Source organism: Protopterus annectens, chromosome 2.part0 (genome assembly GCF_019279795.1).
Source record: "Protopterus annectens isolate FY-2018-M chromosome 2.part0, PAN1.0, whole genome shotgun sequence".
In the NCBI taxonomy this organism is placed as follows: domain Eukaryota; kingdom Metazoa; phylum Chordata; order Ceratodontiformes; family Protopteridae; genus Protopterus; species Protopterus annectens.
The window spans coordinates 83580677-83593491 of record NC_056728.1 but is presented as its reverse complement, the minus strand read 5'-3'; the positions used below and the strand labels follow the sequence as shown (position 1 = coordinate 83593491).

Genomic DNA, 12815 nt, shown 5'->3' with positions numbered 1-12815 from the left:
ACAGTAAAGTACAATTTCTCTTAAGAGCACACAGAGACCACAGTCAGTCTGGGGATGGTTTCTCCCTCTTTCTCCAGATCCCAATTATACTCCCCACTGGCACAGCTATATGGTTAAAATCTCAGCTGAGTGGCCAAGACAAATCCTCCAGCACTCTCTTCATCCAACAAGTGCCCAAGTAGCTGACACACACACACACACTTTGAGGTTTAATTTATATACAAACACACACACACACACACACACACACACACACACACACACACACACACTTTGAGGTTTAATTTATATACAAACACACACACACACACACACACACACTTTGAGGTTTGATTTATATACAAACATGTACACACACACACACACACACACACACACACACACACACACACACACACACACATGGGAAAGGCTGGCACAGGTTTACTAGCTATGCCTCCTTCTGCTCAGACTATAAGGTAGTTCCAGCTGCCACCAGGCAACTCTGTATCAGCTACTCTAAGGCCTTTAACAAAGGGTGTCCAATCCTACAGTGTAATGTTACTATTATCCAAATAGTAGTCTGACCAAGAGCAAGGTTATTTAGGAGTGGCCTGTACAGTGTCACCATATAGAGATGTAAGTACTCGAGTTTAAATATGTCTCACAAATATCAGCCACAGAGAAAGGTTTAAATATATTTAATAATAAATAGTAAAAGAACAAGACAATTCTAAATATGTATTCACAGTGCTTTCAGAGTTCAGAATCACAGGAAATATTTAAAACAACATTGTAGGACAGTCTCAAATAAATACAGAAAATGTAAACTAAACTTTACTGTATTCCTAACTATATCTGAAAGAGTTACTATGCCCTAAAAAACTTACTTACAGCAAGGCAAGTGCAGATGTGATGAAGAGTTCTTGCTAGGTCCAAGACAAAATACAAAATGCCCATTCTCTGTCTGAGAGAGTTCTTAAATTAATGTTAAATATTACTGCTGGGTTAGCTTGGATGACATCACTTCTTGTCACCTCACTTTAGTTACCAAGCTCCCCCCATTGCCCATTATCAGAAAGTACAAGCATTTTCAGCATCTCTGTGAAAAAATACATATCTGTCAGATGTTTGCAGATCCTGGAAGTCATAAAACAATAAAACACTTCTGCATCTCAAACCTAGTAATTACTTTTCTTCCAAGACAATACAAAAAACATCTAGCTCTAGACATTGCGTCTGCTACAGTGAAACTGAGAGATAACTTTTATAGCACAATAGTAAAACAAATTAATTTCAACTTATTTTCTTGATGTTTTGCAAGTTAACCTTATGTCCCAGTTTCTACTGTTAAAACATATACAGTTACATAATTACAATAGTTTATATGCATTTCTATTCTAAGCCAGCAGGGCATGCTTTGGTTACATTTTAGCTCAGTACTTAACACGCACTTCTGTATAAATTATATCAATATTCTCAAATGACATAGAATTATTTACAAAATTCCAGATATCTCTGCTGGCAGTATCTCCTGTCACACTTCTTTATAAATAATATTAATATTCACAAATGACATATAATTGTTTACAAAATTTCAGCTAGCTGGGCTGGTAGTATTTCCCTGGTATCCCAGATAGACTAAAGGTGTAGCTATGGGGGCAGCATGTGCCCCCATCTACGCCAATCTGGTAATGTTGGATTGGGAGGAGGAAAAAATCTTTAAAAGTGAACATATAGTTAACATAAAATATTATTCACGATTCCTGGATGATATTTACATCTTATGGAAGGGGGACTCTAACTCTTTTTTACATTTTGTAGATTATCTTAATAGTAGTAGTGATTTTTTAAAATTCACCACCGAATATAATTACACAGGTGTGGCTTACTTAGATACGTACATTACCAGTGAGGGTAACAGTTTCAAATCCAATATTCATAGAAAAGTTACGTTCACTAATTCTTATTTGGATTTTTATAGCAACCATCCAAGAAAACTGAAATATAACATTTATAAGTGGCAGTGTATTAGAGCGATAAAAATGACATCAAATTACACTGACATGTTAAATGAGGTAAAATACATTAATAATTTATTTAAGGAACGTGGTTACAGTCATGATATGATGGAGGACGTTAATTCATATCTCATAAGTGAATGGGGGAAGAAATACATACCCCTATTGGGTTTGAATAAGAAACAAAACTTGGAAATGACAAACAAAATTATTATTAAGAATGAAAAAAATATATATAATAGAGCTTGTATTGTTGAATTTGGCCCCTACAGTAATCAAGTTAAAGTTATTATGAATAGGAATTGGAACATTTTTTTAACAGACCAAGAAATAACTGATATTTTAGGATCTAAACCTTATTTTCTATATAAAATGGGTAGTAATTTAAAAGAACTACTTGAACATGGTACCAAAGGTTCAAGGAAGGAACTTGGACACACTGTCAAATGTGAGGCATGCCATCAATGCTTTGTGATAAATGAGGAGAAATATATTATTTTGAATAATATTAACAAAACTAAAATTAATTTCAAACATGGTAATTGTAATACCAGTATGCTTGTTTACCTTGCTAAATGTATGTCATGCCCATCCTATTATACAGGAAAGACTGAGAGAAAATTTAAAAAAAGAATTTATTCACACTTGTACAGTATTAGAACCAAGGACACAAAAAACGCACTTTACAAGCATATAATGAATCAGGGTGACGAACATTATTTTAAATTTGGTATATTAGAAATTGTTACAATGAATCCCAGAGGTGGTAACATCAAGGAATTTTTAGCTTATAGATAGTTTTGGTGGCAATTGTTAACTGACGCTATGACATCCCCAGGACTAAATGAATTTATTTCTGTCAAACCCATATTGGAGTTAGATAGTTAAAGTATTTACTATGGAGAATTTATTTAATTATTCTTAATTTTGCAATTTTTCATAATTATACACATTTTATGGTTTTTAACTCAATAGAATGTATGAAATAGTTAATTCACTGGTATTTAAACACCATATGCATTTCACATTTTTATTATAATAGTAAATTAAATGAATATAAATGTGGATAGGTAAGATATATAATGTATACAGCTTTAAGATTTTTTTGGCGCCAAAAATTGGTTATTTAAATGTTTTTCACTTGCTGTATCATTGTTCTGATGAAGCTCGCTATATGCGAGTGAAAGCGCTTAACCTTCTTATATTAAATCTGTTTTTTTATATCGTGGTGTTGGATTCACATAATTGCTGTTGGCAACATTGTTACGAGTGGTAGCGAGTTTGCGTTCAGGTCTCGCTGGCTAACTTTTTTCATTACTTGTTCCGAACGCTAGTTTCATAGATAGATAGATAGATAGATAGATAGATAGATAGATAGATAGATAGATTTATTTATTTTATATTTCATTTCCTTTTTTTCTGATTGAGGTGGTCTACTGATTTACTATTCCCCCTCTCCAAGCTGGCATACAAAACTCTATATTTTGCCCTTACCATTTTCAGATGGGGTAAGAAAAATTGTGATGATTTTTGCTCCTCTATATCTATTATGTATGGTTTCAAATTTTTTACCCATGTGTCAAACATACTTTCAGTGAGGAATATGCCAAAGCTTTGGTATGCTGGCTAGATGTACAGTACCCTTGGCAGAATACTTCCCTTATGTACTGACTGCATTTGGGTTTTTTTCTGATCATATCAACTAATTGCTTACTGATGATTACAAAACTATAGGTTGTAGAAACAATGAAATCATTCTAAGTTACATTTGACTCAAAGTAGAATATGGATTAAGAAAATGGAAACATTATAAGAAAACTAACATTAGTAAACTAGAAAGAGTACATCTGAAAAATACCAAGGGTATCAATGGATGTGAAAGTTTAAATTGTGTTGAAAGATTAAAGCATCTCAACTTGGAAAGTGTCTCAGATATTTAAGAGCAGACCTCATTCATGTATATAGGGCATTTAAAGACAATTACCTCTAAGAATATCTGTGGTTATCAGAGTACCAAAGAATTATCATGCAACCAATGCAGTAGATTTTATAGGAATGAGAGATGTACTTTTTGGTTTTCTGAGAGAGTAGCTGATATATGGCATAGACTATGAAATTATTTTAAAGCAAGACTAGTTTAGATATTTTAAGAACAACTTGAGACACATTGTCAGAATGACTATTTATATATACTGTATTGGCAGGCTAGAAGAGCATTACAGGCCACACCTGAAATATTTGAATGTACATATATCTTTTCTTTCCATCAATCTTTATTTTTATTCTTGAATGTAATATTTTTTGCACAGTAAATTTTGTCATTGAAGGAGAGTATTATTGATTTAGTTACTGGCATATTTATTAATTTGTTACATTTGCTGAATGTGTCACTAACTGGATAGAGCTTGTTTTCACAGAGGTCCTCACTGTGCTACTGATTATGTTACACTGTCAAAATCTTGGTATGTTGGACATTGCTGCATTATGGGTTCTGTAGGGATTTTCACTGTTTTTCTGAATTTCAAAAAGATAAAGACATCATTAGTTCAGCTCACTGAAAGTCTTAAGAAGAAAAATGTTTTGCATGGGACAAATCCCTCTCCACTCCCTCCCCCCTTTCCATAAGACTCTCCGCATTCCCCTCTTAAATTTACTCACTCCATGGTCCCATAACTGTGGAGAAACACTGCCAATAGATAAATATAAATTGCACTAGCAGTGACTCCCAATGTGATTCAGCAATTAGTGTTGTTGAATTGCAATCAGTGAGTTGAAACCTCATCAGTTTAAATAATAGGAATTGTAGGTTGATAACTGTTGTTTTATATCAGAAGTAATGTGACTCAGACAAAAAGGAAGAGGCAAGTTTATTTTTGGGAACAGAAAAGTTTATTTTTTTCCTTGAAAACTGTATGAACTTAGTGGAATATGCATTGACAGTACTGTTGTGGGTGCAGGGAGTTTTGAGAGGTGCATACCTTGCAAAACATTATATAACTATTGTCAGATTTTTTTCTAGGATTTTCCTTTTGTTCCCAGTAGCTATTTTGGGTGCAGGTGCAGCATTATACTGCATTCAGAAAGTGGGCCTTAAACCCCCCACTAGCAGCAGCCTTGTCGGCCCCACAATTCTTGCCTTTAGAAGGTACATGAGTGTTTCCACACATGCACAACCTGACAATCACGTGAAATACACATCACAGCATGGAGATCACAAGGCTCTTAATGCTGCCATTGTGGCAAGCCTGAGCATTCCCATCTCTCAGGATTGGTGAGCCAGTTTTGACCACTCACTGCCATACCCACAACCCAGCCCCTCCAGCACTAGTGCTACTTGTCGAACCATAGGTCATCTGGGGTGTAGTACTAGCTTTATACCTTTGCACCAGGGAGTTCAATTTTATTCTATGATTTTTTTTAATCTTATTTTATTTACATGTTTATGTTTTTATGTTTCTCCTCTTCCTTAAAGGAAACATAGTGGTTCGCATTTAGCATTTTGTGGGTGTCAAGAGAAGAGCAGTAAAACAGAACAGAGATTTGATCATATGCATAAAATGTAATCTGTACTCAAGATTTAAATGCAGCAGCACTTGCAGATCGAAATAAGGACAGTAGTTAAGGCAGTCTAAAGACAGACATACAGCGAATGAGTAGTTAGTGTAGATGTTCTGTAAAGAATGGGTTGGAAGGGTATTCGATTAGAAGGAAGCAAATCCATACATGAATAAACGTGCTGTCGATAGCTAAAATACTCATTAAAATGACCATATGGCTAATTAAGGTGCCAAATGAGAATAATAAAACTAGTCAAGCAAAGAGAAAAAGGACACGAGATAGTTCAACAAAAATAAATACTACACTTAGCTGTACTAATTGCAATATATTTATTGTTTCAGTGTATATCTTATGCCTTCCACATTATGCATACCATGTAATGCTGTAGATTACTGATTAATGTATTTATTTATTTATTTGTTTATTTATTTATTTACATTTGTTGACCAGGAGTGTCCGACTGGATGTAGGTCCATTTTCAGTGGAGGCCCGGGGAGAAAAGCTCCACAGTTAAAATAAACAGACAGTAGTTACATTGGATTACATAGCAATTAACAATTTGATTAACATAGCAATTAATTACAAACATATTTACAGATGAAGAACATAGCACATCTGTAGACAACTAGAATCTTTATCTGTGAAGTACATAACAGACATTAACAAATGTTACAATAAGAAGTTCCTGCTGTTTAAAAAGTACTAGGCTTATGAGCATCTGAGCTTGCTATGATCAAGGTAGATAGTGGGGTGGAAATAAAGGTAGTGGGTGGATGGGGTGGGTGATATTAGAGTGGGAGTTGCAAGGGCATAGCCAGCATGTTTTTAAGTGCGCTTTTAGTAAAGTTTTGAAGTGGGTGCATGATGGTACGGAGGTAATTGTGGGTGGGAGGGAGTTCCATAATTTGGCTATGGTGCAAGAGAATAGTGCTTCACCAGCAGAGTTATTGGCTTTAGTGATTTGCAAGTGATTTTTGTTGCTGGATCTTAGTGGTCTGGTGGTGCGATAGGGTTGGAGTAGATTCTGGAGGGATGGGACATTTAGTGGATGGTTTACTAGTATTTGGGCGAGTGAGCGTTGATACCATTGAAGGAGGTGAGAGAGTTCAAGCCAGCCCAGTTCAGCAAGTGAGAGACAGTGGTGACTATGGTAGGATGCCCCTGTGGCGAATTTGGAGATTTTGTTGTAGCAGGTCTCTAGCTTGTTTAGATCGCATTGCCTTAGGTTGGTATATATTGGAGAGGCATAAAGTAGGGTGGAGATAATGTGGGAATTAGCTACTGAAATCTTTGCTGCTTTGGTGAGAAGTTGCTTATTTCTGTATAACGCTCCTAGTTTTTTGTCGACTTTTTTTATAGTCATGGATATGTGAATGTCAAATTTTAGTTTATTGTCTATTTCCACTCCTAGCAATTTGGTGTGTTCAGTTGGGTATATAGTGGTGGTGTCTTTTGCTGTGATGTTAAAGTGAGAGTTGTTTTGAGTATGTTTGGTGGGTTGGAAGATGAGTAGTTTAGTTTTGTTTGGGTTGAGTATTAAGTGGGCATTGGATAACCACGTTTCAACAGAGGAAAAGGCTTCCTGTGTGACTTTTTGCAGTTTGGGTAGGGACTGGGCTGAGCAGATGATGGTTGAGTCATCTGCTTATTGTATGAGTGTGCCATGTTTGGTGGCAGAGTATTGAATCTTGTTTGTATGTCTTTGTGATTGTTCAGCATATAGTCTTTAGATTATTGTATATATTTTATTGCATACATAGTGGACGGACCATGGAGTTGGTCAGTATGATCTATATGTTTTCGATGTACCTACAAAATGGAAGCAGCTGTGTAGCTCTGTGTCTTGTGGCAGATGTTAAAACAGTTCAGGTTCCCAGGGCCAATTTTGCATGTAGTTTGGTCCCTCTGTGGAGCAAGAGATGAGCTTGAATTCTTTGTGTTACATTGGTCACACTCAGTCAATTGTAGACACCCCATGTTCCTTTTCTCCATTTCTGTTCATGGCATTCAAAGACAAGATGTCAAAGCCCAGCTGAATCCTGTATCCAGTCAACCTGCTTTCCATCTCTGATTAAAATAAAGAAGTAAATAAATAAAATGTGCCTTAAGCAAACTCTGTGATGCATACATTACTAGTTCCAGTGCACAGATATGTTTTTCAGATTTGTGATTTAACTTCTTGAAGGCTGAAGTTTGACCGTCATAGCTGTGTAAAGGTTTAATGTTTCCTTGTAGCCATAAATCACACACTCTCTTGTGATTTATTTGTGTACTAATTTGCCAAATTCACTATCAAGGAATGAATTTGTGAAATCAACTGTTCTACTGTGCATTTTAATTTAGACTTCAGTTTGATATATTTTCCATTATTTTTCGATACTTGATATTTTGAAGTCTTACCTTAACAGGCACAAAAGCTTAAAGCATCTCTTTGAAATGATTCACTTAGTGGAAAAATATGGGCCATGGAGTACATATCATGAGTTAAAACAATGCTTGTTTGATGGTTATTAATGCAATTGTTTAGCAATACATTTCTCATATACATTCAGAACCCATTTAAATTCTTTGCTTTATAGATCCCTAGTTGCCCTCCCCAACCATCATTTTTGTATATTCTTTCTGTGAAAGTGACCCACTGCAATATGTGCAAATGTGATTCAGACACTAATATGACAAGTTCTGGAGGGGAGGGGAGGGAACTTTAACTTGTTATTGGCACTGAGAAAACCATTCCTCTGACTCGAGCCAGATGTAAACAGTCAATGTTTTTTTGCACTTCAGCATGATTGTAAAGCTCCTTCACTGTTATTGTTACCGAACTGCATTTTAATCCTTTTTGCCTTTGACACTTTAAGACATTCTTTTTAATAGCTATGGATCTGAACAGCAAACTTATTATTAGTGTTGGATTATGAGTCCCTCATGCTGCGTGCTCAGTTCTTACACTTAGAGAAGCAGGCAGAGGAGTGAGGGTTTGTTTATAAGTTTGAGGAAACTCAGGAATGTGGAGGCCCCAAGCTTAGCCCTCTTTTGTCTGCTGAAACACGCCTAAACTAGCGTCATTAAAGCAGCAAAGAACTCCCATCTGGAGTGCAGTAAAGCTCTTTACGTCAGTACAGCAATCAGAAGAGTTTTATTCATTTACTGTTCTGCCGATTCTGACTCCTGTTGTTTTATTTTTCCTCTGTCTCACTTTCTCTTCATCAGTAGCACATGAGCATTTGAAGGAAAGAAGCCTCTTTGGACTGCCTCCCCCTCCCCCTCCAGGAGCCAACCCTGCCGACTTCTATCACCAGATGACATTAATGGCGAGCCATCGTAGCCCTTATGGGGACATCCTTGCACAAACTGGGGGTGCAGGTTGTGGTGTGCATCTCCCAGACTACCTCAGCCCTGTTGATGGTGAGTAAATGTCTTCATTTCCTCACATAATATTTTTAATCTATAGATTTTGAAATGAAGTGTGCAGTGTTTATGGAGAATTTTTTGTTGCTAAAGCCTCACATCAGTATTAATGTCAAATTATTCACTGTAATGTGTTATCATTAGTTTGTGTCTCCTTGTGGTTTATAGACTGTTGAATGAAAGTGATTTTTTTCTATGCTTAGTGCTCAGAAAAGGAAATTCTGTCATACTTTCTTTCACATTTGCTAGTGTTTTTAAGATACACAGGAGATTCTTGAACACTTAATGTTAGTTGTATTCTTTTTGGTGAAAAAAAAATAGAAGTATATATTTTCAGTGTCACTGTCGATTGTAACTGAATTCTTTACAAGAATGAATGAAAGTGCAGACCATTGCAAAATCTAAACATGATTTCCATGAGTGGGTATCTAACATGACAGTGAAGTCTCCTGAATGGAACTTACAATGTGTATCATCTTGTCATTCATTCCAGACATTTCAGTGATAACAGCAGTTTTTTGAGTTTTGATAAAAAAAAAAAGAAAAATGAAGCAAGCAAGCCTTACCACAGAAATGTCTTGTATAACGTAGTGCTGCTTGGTAGGAATGTGTGTGTGTGTGTGTGTGTGTGTGTGTGTGTGTGTGTGTGTGTGTGTGTGTGTGTGTGTGTGTGTATCTGTCTTTATAAAAAGTTACGAAGAATGACGTGGACATTGACAAAGAGGCTGATGGCTACATGTGACTTGTTAAAAGACTGCTAGATCCTAAAGCCAGGAATACAAAGTGCTTTGCAGAAATCTCTGGACACTGGGAATTTGCCTTTGTCCTCATTCTTTTTATTTACTATTGTGGGAATAGAGTCAGTCTGGGAGTTGATTTACATGTACAAAGTGTGAGTGTGTGTTTATATATATATATATATATATATAATATATATGTATGTATATATATATATATATATATATATATATATATACTATATATGTATAGATACTATATATATATATATATATGTATATATATATATATATATATATATATATATATATATATATATATATATATATATATATGTATGTATATATATATATATATATATATATATATGTATATATATATATATATATATATATATATATATCTCCTAAATATGTGCTTAGAGCAACTGTTTCTTAATGTGTGCCTAACAGAAGAACAACCCACATTCAAAGAAGTCACAGAGCTCTGTAACTATCCCAAAGTGAATATAGGATTGTCTAAATAGCTCCACCCAGTGGGCCTTAGATGCCTGCTTTAAAGCTAGATTAAAAACACATGAAGGAGGAATTTCTCTTCCCCCATAATACCCAACTTCAAGTGTACTGGATTCAGAAGTTTGGAAATTCAGTTTGCAGACTTAAAGTATCAACAGAATTGAAGAAAAATAAAACACCTGAAGACAGACTTCATAATTTGTAATTTCCTTTTGTAGTCGATTAACTGATTCAAAATTGCCTGGCCCTGAACCACAAGGAGATGGGAAATGTCTAAAGAAACTAAATGCATGGGATCCTTGTTTTACACCTTATAGGAAGAACAGATTAGTCTGCTCCTGGATTGAACAGCAGATTTAGTGCTGCTTTGTTTCGTGGTTGAGAAATGTACCTTTTCAGCAAAATGTTATTGTTTTTTTCTGAAAAAGATTTTAGTTTTATTGTTGAGAGTTTTCATCTGTTCACTGTTTTGATGTTTATCCATAGTATTTCTTATTTTTCTGTTTTAACATTACTGTTAGAATTACTAACTGCCTCATTATTTAGTGTAGAGTTAGCATGCAATGCATATTACATAGCTCTCAACTGTACAGATTTTCACAGACTATCTAAATTTTGGCCTCATGTTTTTTTGGTCCATTTTTCATAAAACTGTGGTTTTCGAGCAAATAAGTGGTAAATCATTAAAGACTGAAATAGAAAATAATGACAGACATTTGAATTTCAGAGTTCATATCCTTCAGAAAATTCATGCTAATGCAAAACCTATTATTCTATCAACTTTCTAAGTTTGTAAGAGCAATATTTAAAAATTGTCCCTATTTTTGGGCCCTTGTCCCACATTTATTTATGGCCTTGTCCGGATTTCTTGCTCTATGGGGTTGAGAGGTATGCTTTACCATAATGAACTTGTGCAGTGGGACATCATAAAGTAATGGAAACAAACAATGCAGTTCTTCAAAACCAACCTATATTTGTAGCTAGGAGTTGCTCTGTTTTTCAGGAATTAAGAGAACCACCCACATCCCAACAAAAATCAGAAGCTACAAGGCCTTGCTATTGGTTTTGCTTTTTTTTTTCAAGAGTAGGTATAATTCAGGTGGCAAAAAATTAGATGTGGATTCCATACCTCTCAACCTCTTAGAGCAAGAAATCTGGACAAAGCCATTAGTAAAACTGGGGCAAAGGCCCAAAAATAGGGACAAGTTTTAAATATTGCTCTTACAAATTTAGAAACTTTGTATAATGACAGGTTTTGCATTAGCATGAATTTTCTGGAGTATATGAAGTCTGAAACTCAAATGTCTATCATTATTTTATAACTTCATTCTGTAATGATTTAGCTGCGGTGGTGGTGCTGCGGTAGCGTTGTCGCCTCACAGTAAGACATTGTCCTGTTCGATTCTCAGCTAAAGCGTCTTCTGTGTGGAGACATGCGTGAATGGGTGTACCTTCGTTGAAGGTTGTGCATCAGGCCTGGCAAGTCGGTATGTAAAAATCTACTGCCAATCATTAGCGGACCAGAATTCCACTGTGGCGACTCCTAACTGAGAAAAGACGAAACATACAACAACATTCTGTAATGATTTACCACTAATTTGCCAGAAAACCACAAGTGTATGAAAAACGGACCATAATGTGAGGCCATAAGCTGGACATTCTGCAAAAATCTGTACAGTTGAGAGGTATTTTATCTGATGTGCATGAGTGACCTGGGCAAATATACCTAGGTGACATTTAAGAAAATATCATGGATTCTGTATCTTGTTTCATGAATTCTAGACCTGTTAGGCCTGCATCTCTAGCTGTGCCAGAGTGGCAGTGCATGATTTGTCAAACCTAGCAGGGTGTATTCTTGACAAAACTGACCATGTGCAGGGTACTGCTGTCTTCTCAGAATCTGTTACAGTGTTGTGGAAGGAATGGGAAAAAATGCATCTCATAACCAATTATGCAAGGTCTACCTCATCAAGTAACACTATTTGCCTGTATAATGCTTTCATTAGTAGGTGTCCTTGGTAGCATGAAAGAACTGTCCAATACCTGGTCTAATCCCAGAGAGGCATAAGGGGCATAGTCTTACACAAGCACTACATATGTATGCCCAAGGGGAATAGTGTTGCACAAGCACTACATGTGTATGCCCAAGGGGAATAGTGTTGCACAAGCACCACATGTGTATGCCCAAGGGGAATAGTGTTGCACAAGCACTACATGTTTATGCCCAAGGGGCATAGTGTTGCACAAGCACTACATGTGTATGCCCAAGGGGAATAGTGTTGCACAAGCACTACATGCATATGCCCAAGGGGTATAGTGTTGCACAAGCACTACATATGTATGCCCAAGGGGCATATTGCTGCACAAACACTACATATGTATGCCCAAAGGGCATAGTGTTGCACAAGCACTACATATGTATGCCCAAGGGGCATAGTATTGCGCAAGCACTACATGTGTATGCCCAAAGGCATAGTGTTGCACAAGCACTACATGTGTATGCCCAAGGGGCATATCATTGCACAAGCACTACATGTGTATGCCCAAGGGGCATAGTTTTGCATAAGCACTGCATGTATATGCCCAATGGGCATAG

At 36.1% G+C, this 12815-nt stretch overlaps 1 protein-coding gene across 1 annotated transcript in view; it reads left to right on the top strand.

The window, feature by feature from the left end:
• GLI2 (GLI family zinc finger 2) overlaps positions 1-12815 on the top strand; it is a 1134260-nt gene that overhangs the window by 860846 nt on the left and 260599 nt on the right. Inside the window, exon 5 of the mRNA XM_044060570.1 lies at positions 8769-8963. Coding sequence (XP_043916505.1) covers positions 8769-8963 — 195 coding nt within the window. The remainder of the gene's footprint in view (positions 1-8768; positions 8964-12815) is intronic.